At 43.9% G+C, this 17,054-nt stretch overlaps 2 protein-coding genes across 3 annotated transcripts in view; one reads left to right on the top strand and one right to left on the bottom strand.

Moving 5' to 3' along the window:
* Positions 1-28: 28 nt before the first annotated feature.
* On the top strand, positions 29-6,592 carry SRSF7 (serine and arginine rich splicing factor 7). 2 transcript variants are annotated; one of them, XM_084900402.1, is made up of 8 exons: positions 29-233; positions 1,234-1,414; positions 1,666-1,842; positions 2,712-2,786; positions 2,872-2,973; positions 3,704-3,757; positions 4,286-4,321; positions 5,101-6,592. In XM_084900402.1, the coding sequence occupies exons 1-8, from the start codon at positions 206-208 to the stop codon at positions 5,153-5,155; spliced, it is 708 nt and encodes a 235-aa protein (XP_084756528.1). In that variant the 5' UTR covers positions 29-205; the 3' UTR covers positions 5,156-6,592. The 2 variants fall into 2 exon arrangements, with proteins under 2 accessions (XP_084756528.1, XP_084756527.1); XM_084900401.1 differs by having other exon boundaries at positions 43-233; positions 2,872-2,982.
* An 8,690-nt stretch (positions 6,593-15,282) lies between these two features.
* GALM (galactose mutarotase) overlaps positions 15,283-17,054 on the bottom strand; it is a 43,347-nt gene continuing 41,575 nt past the window's right edge. Inside the window, exons 6-7 of the mRNA XM_084901458.1 lie at positions 16,865-17,039; positions 15,283-15,490 (exon numbers count right to left, since the gene is read on the bottom strand). Coding sequence (XP_084757584.1) covers positions 15,413-15,490; positions 16,865-17,039 — 253 coding nt within the window. The 3' untranslated portion in view covers positions 15,283-15,412. The remainder of the gene's footprint in view (positions 15,491-16,864; positions 17,040-17,054) is intronic.

Raw genomic sequence — 17,054 nt, 5'->3', positions numbered from 1 at the left:
AGCTCCTTTGTGCCGCGCGGAACGCGGAGACGACGCATGCGCAGAGCAGCCCGGCCACCGCGTATATAAGCCGGAACCCAGGCGCTTCCTCGTAGTGCCGCTGGGACCGTTGGCGCGGAGAGGTCTCTGCAGCTCCTTTTTGTGCGTGTGTGTCACTCGTGTCCTGGGCTCTGCGAGCTGAACGAGCCTCGCTCGCGGGCCAGTCATGTCGCGCTACGGGCGGTACGGAGGAGGTAAGCGGGGCTAGGGGCCCGGCGAGGGGACGGGATCGCAGGGGCTGCGAGGACCGGCGAGGCCACGGGGCTGGCGCGGCGGTTAGGAGACGGTTATTCCGCGTGCGTAATGGCGGCCTCGGCGCACGCCGTACGGAGCCGGAGCAGCGGGGGCGGGATGATGAGGGGAGGGCGGGTGTCGGTCTGGTCTGGGTCAAATTCTAGGTCCGTTCTTGGGGCCCTTTCCGCCTCGCGCCCCGGCCCCTCAGCCAGGCGCACGGCCGCCGCTTCGCTGCCGCCCTTCGAGCCGCCGGCCGCCTCTCCCCCCCCCCGCCCTCCCCCCGCCCTCGGCTGCCATTTTGCGCACAATCACGAGCGTGCACGGTGGCGCATTTCCCCGCCGCTTTCCCGCCACTTTACAGCGGGGAGCTCTGGCCGCGGCCATCGGGGTCCCCGCGGGCGGGTCGGAGCCCGGACACGCCCGGCGGCTCGGAGCCGCGCTGCCTCGTGCCGTGGCCGGCCGGGCTGCGGAGGGGGACGGGGACGGGGACTCCGCTTTGCCGCCGGGCGGCCGGCCGGCAGGTTTCTTTTCTCTCGTCGCTCTCTCGGGCGCGGCTTGTCGCGGGGCGGGGAGCTGGCGTCTCGGGCGAGCCCGCGCCCGGGGCGGGTACCGCGGAGGACGGGAGCCGGCGCGGCCCGCCCGCCCGCCGCCCGGGTCCGCGCGCTCCGGGCCCCGAGGCCGCCGGGACCCGGGGGGGCGGGCCCGGGCGGGACCGCCTGGCGCTCGGAATACCCTGCCACGCTCGTCTGCTCCCGTGTTTTCCCACCATGTTAGAACGTTAGGAGCCTTGTCACACGCCTGATCTCCTCGGGCATTCACCGACTCGGCCGGTTTTGAGGCCCCGTTCGGTTCAGCACAAAATGCGCCGCTGTGCACAGAATCTTAAGGGGGCGCGAAAGAATCCATTCAAACTCTTTGCATAACGTGCGTTGTTCTTCTGTCTACCTTCTTTTAAAACAGAAACCAAGGTGTATGTCGGTAACCTGGGAACTGGTGCTGGCAAAGGCGAGCTAGAAAGGGCTTTCAGTTATTATGGCCCCTTAAGGACGGTGTGGATCGCGAGAAATCCTCCGGGATTTGCCTTTGTGGAATTTGAAGACCCTAGAGATGCAGAAGATGCAGTTCGAGGCCTGGATGGCAAGTAAGTAAGATGCCAGTCAGGAAACCTGCTGGATAGTCTGCTGGGCTGGGGGATGAGGTAGGCGCTGAGCGGGGGTTGTGTGGTCTAGAGGAACATAAAAATTTGATCTGCTTAAGGAAGGGAGTAGAGGTGGCCTGCAAAGGGCTACAAAGATAGCGGAAGCCTGTGAAAGCAGAGGGATGGAAAGTTCTAAATCCAGAGGTCGTATGTGTTGTTTTTAGCATTAGAATTTTGTTGCTTCTGTTTTACAGGGTGATTTGTGGTTCCCGAGTGAGGGTTGAACTATCCACAGGCATGCCTCGGAGATCTCGTTTGGATAGGCCACCTGCCCGACGTCCCTTTGATCCAAATGATAGATGCTATGAGTGTGGTGAAAAGGGACATTATGCTTATGATTGTCATCGCTATAGCCGACGACGGAGAAGCAGGTATTTATTTTAAAGAAATGGTTGGTGTACTGGTTAATCAAGTAATTCTTTTATTAGCAAGGCAGAAACTAATATTTTTATATAAATTTGTATGTTAATTGTACAGGTGTATTTTTACAATTTTTTTGTTTAATTAAATAAATGTTAATATATTAATAATCAACCTGGTCAAAACCTTTCAGGTTTCTTCGTTTGAGTCAGTCGCCTTGATTCAGAATGTCACGAGCCTTATGATATGCTGAGGCGCCTTGCAAATCCGACAATTAAGATCCTCCTAGACCTTGAGGTGATCAGCATAAGAGGCCAGATCCCCTCGAGTCATCTACACCTAGCTTCACCTTATTCTTTAAAGGGCAGAAAATTTGAGTCGGTGATCGCCGTAACAGTAAATTTGGCTTACAATTGGGGCCCCCTCCGGTTTAGAAAGAGGAACAACAGATTGACCACATTTCCAACTAGAAAAATCTTCTTGCGTCAATCAAGCCTCACCTGGCTCATTTGGCTGTCAGTTTGATCGTCGTTAGATTGAAGAAAACATCTAGATGCAGCGATCGGCTATAGATACTTCTAGATCGTCTAGATCTACTAGACCATGGGCCAAAGAGGGTCGACCTGCAAACTTGCAAGGTTTATTTTAAATACACATTACAGTGCTTTATATTATGTAATTCTAAGATGTAATTCAGCTTTTAACAAATCTTTTTTTAGGTAGTTTAAAAAAAAAACTGGACAACTAATAGGCCCAGAATTTATTTCCAAATGAGATAGTAAATTTAAATAGTTTGAGACTTGATTTCAGCAGAGGGACACAAACTACAAATAAGAGTTGCCATCTAACATTTTGTTATTTTTCCCAACTTGAAAAATAGGTCACGGTCTAGATCACATTCGAGATCCAGAGGTAGACGATATTCTCGCTCAAGGAGCAGGAGCAGGGGAAGGAGGTAAGAGATCTTTAATGCATGTTTTAGCAAGCAATAAAAGACTTTAATTGGAGATGGACCTAAACCTCTTTGATTTAATTTTTAGATCGAGATCAGCATCTCCTCGAAGATCAAGATCTGTATCTCTTCGCAGATCACGATCCGCTTCACTCAGACGATCTAGATCTGGTTCTATAAAAGGATCGAGGTATTTCCAGTATGTACCATTTTTACCCCCGCTTATTTTTATTTGGGTTGTCACGTCTTAATGACAAAAGTAGAGTGTCTTAAGGACATAATTTGGCGTGATGGGGGTGAATTTAAGACCTTAGGAAGTTTAGGGGAAATAGTAGTTTACATATGGGTGAGCATGGCTTGTTTAGCCAGACACTGAAATTAAGAAGGTAGAAATCAAACTAGGAACTTCACCTCTTTTTACTTCCTTTGAAAAAGACCTGTAAAGGTGATAGAAATGAATAATGTCTATAAAATAAGGAGTTGACAGTATTACAGATGATGATGAGTGTCCTAGGTAGGGAATGCCATTGGGAGATACTGTTTATAAATCTTTAAATGCAGAGATTCTAAAACTTGTGTTCCATTTGCAAAAGCTCTGGACCCCCTCTCTAGACAAATGAATTTAATTTGATTGTTGGATCTCATATCAGTCTTAAGCGAAAACCATCTACTTGTCTCTTGGATACTTAACTGACAGTCTAGCTCATTGGTATGGTAGAAGCAAATAATTAAAATAGTTCCTTATTTATTTGATATTAGACCTTGTTGAAAATGTGACAATTTGTTCAATCTTAGACTGATAAAAGGCAAGAGTGGCATCTTGCTCAATTTAGTCTTTGTTCCAAGTCTGCCTAATGTGCTCAGAAGGTGTTTAAGGAAATTACTAGTGTGGGCTAATTGGTGTAATTTTTGTTTTTAAGATCACGGTCAAGATCCAGATCCAGATCCAGATCTATTTCACGACCAAGAAGCAGGTAAGGGTGAAAAGTTGAACAATGCTCTTGTAGTTATATGGCACCAATATCCAAAGAGTTCAAAGTGTTTTTGAATTGTTCAGGCTTCAAGTGTTAGCCCTAAGCCTAGGTGTTGAGTGGGAACCTAATACCTTGTTAACGAACTAAACTTTAGAACTTCATTTGTACATGCCTTTTCTGGATGATTTCCTTGATAAGGGAATGGCAAGATATAGTGAGAAAGCAGTTTGTAATTTTGCTGTTAATACGCCCTTGTTAGAACTAATAGGTGCATGGAGAAGCATTCTGAGATAGGTGAGCATTCTGAGATAGGCAGATGAATCATAAAAGCAGTTCATTTTATGAAGATTAGTTGGAAGATGAGCTTTTGCTAGCAAAATCTGATGGGCTTTTTTTTTTTTTTCCAGTTTAATTGCAGCCTGATGTTTTAATTTCAGGACATTTTGGGGGTTCATTTCATGGTATTGTGACTGTAAGAAAGGGATTGGTTAGTACTTTCTCTTAATAGAATTTCTCATGTTTTGACAGCCGATCAAAGTCCAGATCTCCAACTCCAAAAAGAAGGTAAGCTACATAATTTGTTGTCAAATTTTAACTGTCAGATGTGGCCTCTGCAGGATTTGTTTGCTTCCTGCCTACTTTGCAGGCTTTGATTTTGAGCTCTTTGGAAAATTGGTGCTATATATATGTAAAAATATTAAATAATAAGTTTCTTAAAGGATTGCTTTTCCCGTTTCATTATCACCTTATACTTTATTGGAAATATTTAGTCATAAAATGTTAGACGATCAATATGTGTTTAGTCTTGTGAACCCTTAATTGTATAATTTCATGTTAAGACACATGCTTTCCCCACACATAGGAGACAGTAATAGGTAAAAAGGAAATGAAGAAAAATTTGTAGGTTGAAATCTTGAAGCTAAACTATTATCCATGTAGTTGCTACTTAATAACCCTCCCAAAGAAAAAACCCCCCAAAATTCAAATAGTTAGCAAGGATGCTAATCTTAAACAGGGTCAAATGACTTGTATATAAATCTTTTTCAGAGAAAGGAAGGGAGAGTGATAGAAACATAAATGAGAGAGAACACCAGTCAGCTACCTCCTGCATGCCCCTTACTGGGCTCCATACCTGCAACCTGGACATGTCCCCTATCAGGGAATGGAACATAACCTCCTATTACATGGGTTGCCACTCATCACGCTGGCCAGGCTATTTATGATTTTTATATCTCTGCTGCAGAAACTTAAGTTCTTTTGGCCACCTCTGAATTTATTGAAACATGTTCAAGTACGTTTCAGTGGACACTAATGGGTTCCAAACCTGATGCTTTTCTTTTCAGTCGTTCCCCATCAGGAAGTCCAAGAAGAAGTGCAAGTCCGGAAAGAGCGGACTGAAGTTCTCACGTTCACCTTTTAGGGAAAAGTTATTTTGTTTACATTATTATAAGGGATTTGTGATGTTTGTAAAATGTAACCTAGGGAGGTCATTTCAACCATCTAATCAAAATGGATCTGGATTATTACTCTGTAAATTCACAGCAGTAAGATAATATAAATTTTTGTTGAATGTATTAACATCTTATGGTTTGCAAATGTGAGTTTTTATTTGGCACATTTAAATAAAATGTTTCTAACTAGATTTTTGATCTGTGTTCAATATTCATACTTAAGCTTCAGTAGTCAATCTTGATATCAACCATATAAGTACAGACCAACATTCAAAGTTTAAAGGTGTGATGCCTTCAACGTCATTAGCTGTAGTTATTTATACACTTGGAAAATTCCCTTTTACCTATAGAGGTTTGGTTAAGATAAAAACTCAAATCCTTCTTAATAGCATGAATGCATCATGACAAGTCCCTGAATTAATTGGAGTTATATATTATCAGGCTAATGATATTGACCTGTTAAGCAAGAGAAACCTCTGATTTGCCTATAAATAAGCGTGATAACTAAACCAAGAGTTTATTAAAGGAGTAATTGGACTCAATGCTCGAGGAACTGGATTATTTTTTAAAGCTATTTTTAAGTACAGTGACAGGTTTTCAAGCTATTTGATGGGATAATGTCAACTTATTATAGAAAGTTCTCAGTGTTACTTGAGACAGTTTTATAACATTTTTGCATGTTTGAGGAATTGTCTAAATTTTGGACAAAACATGTAAACCAGCTTTGCAAAATTTTCCAGACACTTCTCAATCCCTACAAATGGATTGCCTTATTTTGAGCAGAGATCTGTTCATTCTAAGCTAGATTTTTTCAGTTCCCAACCACCAACATAACTATCTTATTTTGCCAGGCTGGTGCAAAGTTATTAAGGATGTCAATCAGAAATGTTCATGGGACACAGTTTTGTAAATCTCACCTATATTAGCAATACCTTATGTAGTTTTTGGTAGCATCAGGTAGACCCGAGACTATTATAGCCAGTAGATTATTTAGACTAAATGTCTTTTGTAGGGCAGTAACAATTATTTGAGTTTCCTGGTCAAGCTTTTCCCAGGTATTCTCTAGCCTTGGTACACAAAAAAAAAAGTGCAAAATGATGAATGCTGGTGGCACAGGTATCTGCCCTTGTCCATTTCTTCATGTTGAACAGTTACTGGATAGCATTGCAATGTGGGAATACTGCTCTGCCTCCAATTTGGTCTGAATGATCACTAGTGTGTTGGGAGTTGGGTACATTGTTTTTGGAATTTTAAAAACTGGCTGAATTATGGTTGGTATAAAGCTGTAATTGGCAGGCTTATTTGTTGCGCTTGGTCGGCTTTAACTGTTCTGTATTATATAAAGATAAATTTTCTCAAAAATAAATGTGCGGAAAACAAATAATCATACTCAGTTTTTGGAAGTGGGAGTTTTGAGCCAAGAATAGGAGTCATTTCTGTAGCTTTTGGACAGATTATTAGTGTCCAAGTTATTAATATGAGGGAAAAGATAGTGTAGGAGGGGTAGGGGCAAAAGTGGTTTTAAGAAACAAGCACAGAAAGTTCCATTCTTAGGGGAAGGGAAACATGGCAATTATCAACAGGGCCAAATATCAACAGTACGATTCAGGTTTTGTGGGTTTTTTTAAAAATATATTTTATTGATTTTTTTACAGAGAGGGATAGAGAGAAACATCGACGAGAGAGAATCATCTATCAGCTGCCTCCTGCACACCCCCCACTGGGGATGTGCCCACAACCAAGGTACATGCCCCTGACCATAATCAAACCCGGGACCCTTCAGCCTGCAGACTGACGCTCTATCCACTGAGCCAAACCGGTTTTGGCTGAAGTTTTTTTTTTTGAGAGCCAAATTTTTTAAAGTTCTAATGCCACTTCTTCAAAATCACTCTCCCAGGCCGTGGTAGTTTATGGAAGAGCCACACTCAAGGGGCCAAAGAGCCACATGTGGCTCGGGAGCCGCAGTTTGCCGACCACAGATCTAGGTGAACACCTTTTCATACCATTGACTACAACTACCGTGTTTCCCCGAAAATAAGACATCCTCCGAAAATAAGACCTAGCGCATGGAAAAATAAGACATCCCCTGAAAATAAGATCTAGCGCATCTTTGGAAGCAAAAATTAATACAAGACACTGTCTTATTTTCGGGGAAACTATGCATTTGCCTGGATGTTACAAAATTTATTCAGGGGTACAACTCGGTACCCCTGTGTTTAGAATACATCTTCAAGTGTTATACTTACCTGGTCTGCTCACCTATGTGTAGAGAGGTAATTCACTTCCCAGTGGTAGTTCCCTGTGGCTTTGAGCTAGGCCAAGTATCAAGTGATCCTACATCTTGCAGAGTCCCATCAGAGAACAAATTTGAGGGTCTTTAAATGCCATCAATTTGAGACTTGGTTAAGTAGTGGTGTAGGATTGTGATTTGTCATCTTCGTGTAGCATGTCTTGAAGTCTAAAGGAGCACTGATTTCCAAGATACATTAAACTAGTAGGAAATAGGAAACTAAAACTGATAAATTGGCACTTATATGAATGAAGAATAATAGCAAAGAATTCATTGGATCTGGCTTAGCAACTGCTGCTTAGAGACCTTTGGAAGGCGGGGCTATGTAACCCGGAAGGCGTATACATAATTGGAAAGATATGAAACAAAAGTCAAAGTTTCAAAAAATACTAGGGGCCTGGCTGGTCTTGGAGTGTGTTGAGAATTGATAACAAGGAAAGATGATGACTAGGTATTAAAGCTGTTATGTCCAGAATTATCTATACTAATAAAAGCCTTGGGGGTTGGTCAGGCTGGCAGGGGAGGGCAGTTGGGGGCAACCAGGCCATCAGGGGAGCAGTTAGGCCATAGGGAGTGATTAGCAGGCTATCAGGCTGGCAGGCAGGCAGGCGAGCAGTTAGGAGCCAGCGGTCCTGGATTATGAGAGGGATGTCGGACTGCAGGTTAGTCCCTGTGGGATTGGGCCCCCAGCAGTCAGACATCCACTGAGGGGTCCCAGATTGGAGAGGGTGCAGAGCAGGCTGAGGTGAACCACCCCTCTATCCCCACTCTGCCCCCTTTGCATGAATTTCATGCACTAGGTCACTAGTCTTCAATTAATAAAGGAAAAAAAGTACTGATTGACAGTTTCAAAGCCTGAAAGTTTTTCCCCCCATATCTTACAGGTTTATTGTTACCATTCCAATAAAAATATCAAAGAACATTGTCACTTAATCCTTGCAACATATTAGTACTGTTAACCCCATCTCACAGAAGAGGAGAATGGTAACGTGGCTGGGCGTGTTTGATAACTACTGTTAATCTGCTAGGAGGCAGGAAACGTTTGAATCCTACTTATGGTTTCAAAGACCTGGCTCTTTTGAATCAATAAAACACTACTGCTCCTTTAAAACAAAATCAGGTTATGGAAGAAAAAATACACAACCAATGCTCCCTCCTACCCATTGTATATTATACCATTGTTAATAACTTGGTTAATAGCTTTCCAGACCTAATGGGGAAACAATGATGAATAGAAGGATAATTCTGGACTATTTGGAATATAGTAGTCAGTTAATGTAAGGCCAGGTCTCACACTCAGTGTTTTTTCCTCCAGGCCATTGGCTTAATCTATTTTCATTTCGTTTTTAGACTTGATAATATATTCAAGGTGTAGACAGTGAGAACTCTCAGCCACACCGTTATCTCCCAAAAGGCAACCATTGTTAACCACTTATGTAGCCAGATCATATACACATTTTTCCCCCTTTTTTTCTTTTAACCCAAAATATAAATAAAATGGCACTCTTGTCTTTTTTTTTTTTTTATGTTTTATATTATTTATTTGCCTGGATGTTACAGAATTTATGCAGTCAAATTTTGTGCCCTTCAATGTGCTAGCTTTGGAATACAGAAGTGAACAAAGTATCCTTATGGAGCTTAAATTCTGGACAGCCAAATATTACCTCTAGATTCCCTGACTAAAGGGAATCTTAGTGATTAAAGCTTGAAGGTGGCTGGATGTGATCCCATACAAAAAAAACCTGTTTTTATTTAACATATCTTCAGGAGATCTGGATCCCAGAAAATGAATCCTTTCCTGGCCAAGGATCAAAGGATCTGGCTGTAGGGAAAATATATATGGCAGAGGTCAAGGCGTTTGCGCCAGTTGTTCTCAGGAGGACAGTAGTTCCTGGACCAGAATGTACTGCTTCCCTTGCTTATGAATGAATATGCTATGCTTTTTTTATACTGCTTTTTTTTTTTTAATACTGCTTTTTTTCAGTGTACTGGCTTATTTGTTAGAGCAGGATTCAGGAAATTAGGGCCCACAGTCTAGATCTGGCTTACACTGTTTTCATACAGCTAATGAGCTAAGATGGTCTTGACATTTTTATGTGGTTGCGGGGGAGGGGGAAAGGATACTAATAATACTTCAGGACGTGAGAATTATGGGAAATTCAAATGGCAGCATCCACAAGGTTTTATAGCAGTGGTTCTCAACCTTCCGAATGCCGTGACCCTTTAATACAGTTCCTCATATTGTGGTGACCCCCAGCCATAAAATTATTTTTGTTGCTACTTCATAACTGTAATTTTGCTACTGTTAATGAATTGTAATGTAAATGTGTTTTCGGATGGTCTTAGGCTCTTCAGCAGTAGCAAAATTACAGTTATGAAGTAGCAGCAAAAATAATTTTATGGTTGGGGGTCACCACAACATGAACTGTATTAAAGGGTCACGGCATTAGAAAGGTTGAGAACACTGTTTTGTAGGAACAGTCATGCTCATTCATTTACCTATTGTCTATAACTTTTTGCTACAATGCCAGGAGTAATTACAATAGATTATAAGTCTCACAAAGCTTAAAATACTCTGGCCCTTTATATAAAACTAGAGACCTGGAGCATGAAATTCATGTAGGGGGGTTCCCCTCAGCCCAGCCTGCACTCTCTAATCCAGGAATCCTGGCTTCTAATCACTCACTTGCCTTTCTGCCTGGTTACTCCTAATTCCACCCCCTGCTGGCCTGATCACCCTTCACTGCCCCCCACTGCCATTCTGATTGTTCCTAACTACCCCCCACCTGCCAGTCAGTTTGCCTCCAACTGTTCACTGGCTGGTTACTCCCTCCCTGCTCCCCCCCCCCCCCCCACCAGCCTAATTGCCCCCAACTGCACACACACACACACACACACACACCCCTTCTCCCATCCCCCCTCCCCCCCACCACCAGCCTGGTTGCCCCACACAGCCTGCTTGTTCAGTTGTTTGGTTGTCCCTCACTAACGCCCCTGCCGGCCTGGTCATAGGCAGCCATCTTGTGAGGGCATGAGGGTCAATTTGCATACTACCCTTTTTATTATATAGAATGTTTGCCAACCCCTGGTTTAGACATGTATCTTCACCTATTTACAATCTTCAAAATAATCTCTGAAGACTTCGGTGCCAGGATTATCGATAGGGTTTGCAGGGCCTTACCAAGACATGCTTTTGTTAGTCTGGGAAGATTGTTTCTCTGTGACTCATTCTTAAGAGGGCGCTTCATGAAACCAGGATGCAAATTCTAGCTGAACACATTTATGCACTTGAATATCGGTGAGTGTTATGAGACAATAATGGGGAAAGCTTTTACTCCAGGGCAGTGGTTCTCATTCCTTGTTTTATTAGGAACTGAGGAGCTTTAAAACCTAATGAAAGCAAAATTGCTGAGGGTGAAGCCTAGGCGTTAAGATCCCAAAACCTCCCCTGGTGATTATAATAAAGTTAGCAGCCCTCACCCGTGATTCAAAGCGGGGTTCTACGACTGCGTCCTCCAGGATTCTCGGATCCTTTCTAGTCTAGCCAAACAACCCCCAGCCTGGAATGGAACCTTCCTGTGAAAAAAGGCGGAGTCTGCATTTCAGTTCATATTGGTACCAGTAGAGGTCACTGTGCTCAGAGAAATAGTCATCTGGGGAAAAAGTGATTGTTCTGTTCAGGATATGTGGAGCAGTATTTACTGGAACTATTGGGTTATGCCCAACACCAACGCTACCCCAGGCATGGCCTCTGGTCATGATTATTGCTTCTGTTAGGTGCATATCAAACAACTGTTAAATCTGATGGGTTGATGCTTTTATCATTATAAAATACCGACTAGTAATGTTTCTTGTTTTAAAGTCTATTTTGTCTGATACTAAAATAGCCACTCCAGCTGGGACCGGTTTAGCTCAGTGGATAGAGCGTCGGCTCCGGACAAGGGCATGTACCTTGGTTGATTCCGGACAAGGGCATGTATCTTGGTTGCAGGCACATCCCCAGTAGGGGGTGTGCAAGAGGCAGCTGATCGATGATTCTCTCTCATCAATGTTTCTAACTCTCTATCCCTCTCTCTTCCTCTCTGTGGAAAATCAATTATATATATATATATATATATATATATATATATATATATATATATATATATATATAAATAGCCACTCCAGCCAAAACCGGTTTGGCTCAGTGGATAGAGCATCGGTCTGAGGCCTGAAGGGTCCCAAGGGCATGTACATTGGCTGTGGGCACATCTTCGGTGGGGGGGTATGCAGGAGGCAGCTGGTCGATGTTTCTCTCTCATTGATGTTTCTAGCTCTATCCTCCCTTCTCTGTAAAAAAATCAATAAAATATATATATATTTTTAAAATAGCCACTCCAACTCTACGATGATTACTGTTTGTATGGTATATCTTTTCCATCCGTTTCAGCTTATTGGTGAAGATAGGTATATATAGTTAGTTACTAGATTTTGCTTTTTAATTCAGTCTAGCAAAATGTTTTTGGGGTGTTTAATATGGTTGGATTTATAGTTGTTATTCTGTTGTTTTCTGTTTTTTTGTTTGTTTCCTTGAACTGCCTTTTTAAAAAATATATTTATTTTAAAATATATCTTATTGATTTTTTTACAGAGAGGAAGAGAGAGGGATAGAGAGTCAGAAACATTGATGAGAAAGAAACATCAATCAGCTGCCTCTTGCACACCCCACACTGGGGATGTGCCTGCAACCAAGGCACATACCCCTGACTGGAATCGAATCCGGGACCCTTTAGTCCCCAGGCCGACGCTCTATCCACTGAGCCAAACTGGTTTTGGCAGTGCTCTATTTTTTAAAATACATTTTTATTGTTTTCAGAGAGGAAGGCAGAGGGAGAGAGAGAGAGAAATATCAATGATGTGTGAGAATCATTGATTGGCTGCCTCCCACACCTCCCACTGGGGATCAAGCCCACAACCCGGGCATGTGCTCTTGACCCTAATCAAACCTGGGACCCTTCAGCCCACAGGCCAGTGCTCTATCCACTGAGCTAAACGCTAGGGCCTGATGAGTTATTTTCCTATTGCTGTTACATTTTCTCTGGAGGTTGTTAAGCGTCTTGGATATATAGATTGATGGTTTTCATCAAATCTGGGAGGTTTTTCCTCCAAAATTATTTTTTGAAATATTTTCTGTCCCTTTCTCTTCTCTCCTTTTTGGACTCCCATTACATATATGCTGATGTACTTGATGTAATCCCACATGTGTCTGAGGTTCTTTTCCATTTCCTTCACTCTCTTCTCACCTTTTCAAATTAAAACAATTTCTATTAATCTATCATCAAGTTCTTATTTTTTCTTCTGCCATCCTGAATCTGCTTCTGAGCCTCTCTAGTGAACTTTTAATTTGTTGTATGTTTCACCTTTAGTGATTTCATCATAAAATTATGCTCACATGCCATACTGAACATGCCTCATAACTGTGTAATGTCTTTTCTCACGCACATTAAAGTTCTCTTTTGTGTGTTTCACGAAAAAGAATAGACTGGTTGCCACCACAAAAGATTAATTTCTCTAACATCTTACTTTCATCAGACTTGTAGCTTGACAATCAAACTTTGCCTCTTTATTGTTTTCCATAAACACAATTAATTAAAACACCAGTAATTTCTTTCAGCTGCTCTAACGTTGAATATCCTTATTTGGGCTACTTGAGGCAAGGCTCCTGGTAAAAACAATTCTATTTTCAGAACAGAGAAAAACAAAGTACTTTGCCTTGCAAGTGAGAAAACGGAGGCGAATTAGTGAAACTAGATTGTTTGCCCGTGAAGTAGATGCCAGAAGCAAAGTTAGTGTTAGCTCAGGGCTCCCAGCCGTGTCAGTGCCATTCTACATCATCACACTGCTGTTGGCCTTGTCTCTCCCAGAGATGGTGATACCCCCGCGGGAACATACCGCATCTCAGACATCACCTGCTTCTCTTAAAAGACCCAGTAGAGAACTGTGTGCAGAATAGGTACTCAGAAAATCATGCTGAAGTGAATTAAAAAGTAAACACTCTCTTTGGTGTATTGTGGCTGCTAAGAAAGGGGACGTACGGGAGCACAGTAGGCTGCCCGTTAGGTGGCTTTCCTCCAGGAAGATGCTGGGCTCGTACTGGAGAGCACAGTAGAACCCAGAACATACCCTGTACTTGGCCTATGTACGACTTGAAGGAAAGTGAAGAAACTGAAGTCTTTGAAGGTACAGGGCTTTTTATTTATTTATTTATCTATTTATTGATTGATTGATTTCAGAGGAAGGGAGAGGGGAGAGAGAGATAGAAACATCAATAAGGGTAGAGAATCATTGATTGGCTGCCTCCTACATGCCCCACAACCCAGGCTTATGCCCTTGACCGGGAATGGAACCCTGACCTTCTGGTTCCTAGGACGACACTCAACTACTGAGCCACAGCGGCTGGGCAGTGTAGAGTTTTTTCAGAATTTCAATTGCGCCCTAGCCAGTTTGGCTCTGGGGTAGAGCATCGGCCTGTGGACTGAAGGGTCCCGGGTTCGGTTCTGATCAGGGGCATGTGCCGAGGTTGCATGCTCGATCCCCAGTAGGGGGCGAGCAGGAGGCAGCCAATCAAGGATTCTCTCTCATCATTGCTGTTTCTCTCTTTTCCTCTCCCTTCCTCTCTGAAATCAATAAAAATATATTTGGGAGAAAAACATTTCAATTGATTGCTAGTATATAAAAGGTATATTTCTTTAAAAAGATGATTCTACTCTTCAGGAAAGGAGGGAGCCCCAGCCTCATCTACATCAGATACCATCTGTTCCGGGTGCCATGTGCAGTGCTCAGGAAGGCCCTCCTCACGTGGGCATAGCTCCTGACTCTGTGCTTCCTTCCTTCCTTCCATGCTGCGGCTGGGCTGCGCTTTCTCAGATTACTTCAAAGGCGCAGAATCAAAATTACAGGCTCTTTTTTTTTTTTTTTTTTTAAATATATTTTATTGATTTTTCACAGAAAGGAAGGGAGAGGGATAGAGAGCTAGAAACATTGATGAGTAAGAAACATCGACCAGATGCCTCCTGCACACCCCCCACCGGAGATGTGCCCTCAACCAATGAACATGCCCTTGACCGGAATCGAACCTGGGACCCTTCAGTCTGCAGACTGACGCTCTACCACTGAGCCAAACCAGTTTCGGCTCAAAATTACAGGCTCTTTAAGTCACACCACTTCTAAGGCTCAGAGACAGTAATCACTCAGAATGATGCTTCTTATAAAAGTGATTCTGGAAAGAAAGGCTGGCTCTCAGCGATAAGGGTCAGACCCCGCTTTGCCCATGCTCTGGTGGGTAGAAGAGGAGCAAAGAAGGGGACTTGAATTCACATGACTGATCTCAGGCCCTGGCTGACATTGTTCCTGGCTGTGGGCCGTTAGGTGGTTCATTTAGCTTCTTTCAGCCTCAGCTCCCTCACTGTCAATCATCTACTCTGGGCAGAGAGGTCCACCTGCCGGCATGTTGAATGAACACATGTGACCTCTGAGAACTCCGAAGGGATGCTCAATAGCAAGGAGGTCTGAGGTAGAGGAGGAAGACAAAGAAAAGGAATGAGTGTCGGCTCCGAGAAAGGAGGGGTGAAAAGTAGAAAAGAAAGGCGGGGTTGGGGGGGAGATGGAGCCCACAGCATGGGTCTGGGCTAGGGCTAGGGCTAGGGCTTGGATGGTGTGTGGTCGTGGTTCACAGAGAATAGAGCTGGTTATTAGAGCCCGTCATTAGAAAGGCGATCAGTATTTAGAGGGGCTGTCATGACAGCTTCCAGTTGTGTGATTTTATTTCGCAGGATCACTTTTAAAGCCTCTGATCGCCATCTCATCTCTGAATAGGAGACAGGCTGCTGCTGGGCTCCCAGCGTGGCCCTCGAGCGGTCGGGTCTTCACACGTCCTTAAGCCACCGAGAACCTGAACCAGGTGGTGTGGTCGTACTCCTCGCCGGGCCTCAGCAGCACAGGGGGGAAGTGGGGCTGTGGAGGGGAGAAAACACAGGTTACACCTGGCCAGCCCAGACTGCGCCCTGACCCCGTCCATCGGCAATGGAAGAACTGTTTACTACTGGCTGGCCAGCGTGGCTCAATGGTTGAGCATCGACCTAAGAACCAGGAGGTCACAGTTCAATTCCCAGTCAGGGCACATGCCCAGGTTGTGGGCTCAATCCCCAGTGTGGGGCATGCAGGAGGCAGCCAATGGATGATTCTCATCATTGATGTTTTTTTGTTGTTGTTTTTTTTGTTTTTTTTTTAAATATATTTTATTGATTTTATACAGAGAGGAAGGGAGAGAGATAGAGAGTCAGAAACATCGATGAGAGTCATCGATCAGCTGCCTCTTGCACACCCCCTACTGGGGACATGCCCGCAACCAAGGTACATGCCTTGACCGGAATCGAACCCAGGACCCTTCAGTCCCCAAGCCGACGCTCTATCCACTGAGCCAAACCGGTCCCGGCTCATCATTGATGTTTCTATCTCCCTCTCCCTTCCTCTCTGAGATCAATTTAAATATATATATATATATATATATATATATATATATATATATATATATATATAATCAATAAAAAACATACTAAAAAAAACTTTTTTATTGGTTTCCTATGAGATAAAGAATGAAAATCAACCACATCACTAAGCACACTTGGTAGCAACAAGACTTTCTTGAAGGAAGCAGCAGCGTGTTGATTTATACTCTGGTGCAAGCTGCACGCATCTTATCCTAGGCTGGTGCTTTGCAGAGCATCCACTGCTCCAGGAAATAGCTAGAAAAAGTTATGAGGAAGCAGCCGAAACCGGTTTGGCTCAGTGGTAGAGCGTCGGTCTGGGGACTGAAAGGTCCCAGGTTCGATTCCGGTCAAGGGCATGTACCTTGGTTGCGGGCACGTCCCCGGTGGGGGGCGTGCAGGAGGTAGCTGGTCAATGTTTCTCTCTCATCGACATTTCTAGCTCTCTATCTCTCTCCCTTCCTCTCTGTAAAAAATCAATAATATATATATATATATATATATATATATATATATATATATATATATATATATATATATATATATATAAAAGTTATGAGGAAGCAAACAGGAAGAGAAGACACGAAGGATCGCCTTGAAAAGTGTGGCTGTAGAAAATGAGTAGGCATTGATGAGAAACATGAAACGGAACGAAGGCTCTGAAGGTACAAAATAAGAGGTGTGTTTAGAAACATGTCAGTGCCATGCCGGTAGCTTGGCTCCGTGTTTCCCGTGTCCGTCATGACTCGGAGACGAGAACACACGTGGCCTTTGACTCGCACAGACTGAGCCCCGCCCTGCGTGCTCCGGTGCGCCCTCGCAGGCCAGCCGGCCGCGGTACCTGGTGGACGGCGTCGGGCCAGTGCTGGGTCTCCAGGCAGAAGCCGGAGTGCCGGGGGTAGGCGGCGCCGCTCTTGCCCGTCAGCGTGCCGTCCAGGAAGTTGCCCGTGTAGAACTGGACGCCGGGCTGGGTGGTGTACACGTCCAGCACCCGCCCGCTTCCGGCGTGATGCACCCTGGGGACAGAGCCA

Source organism: Pipistrellus hanaki (assembly GCF_964339955.1).
Source record: "Pipistrellus hanaki genome assembly, chromosome: 12".
NCBI lineage: Eukaryota > Metazoa > Chordata > Mammalia > Chiroptera > Vespertilionidae > Pipistrellus > Pipistrellus hanaki.
Note: the sequence above shows the minus strand (reverse complement) of the source record. Positions and strands in the feature narration are given on the sequence as shown.

Coding starts and splice junctions, on each gene's coding strand:
- SRSF7 (XM_084900401.1), top strand. CDS start 206: ATGTCGCGCTACGGGCGGTACGGAGGAG. Junction 1,843..2,711: donor AGCCGACGACGGAGAAGCAG/GTATTTATTTTA, acceptor CTTGAAAAATAG/GTCACGGTCTAGATCACATT. Junction 4,322..5,100: donor TCTCCAACTCCAAAAAGAAG/GTAAGCTACATA, acceptor TTTTCTTTTCAG/TCGTTCCCCATCAGGAAGTC.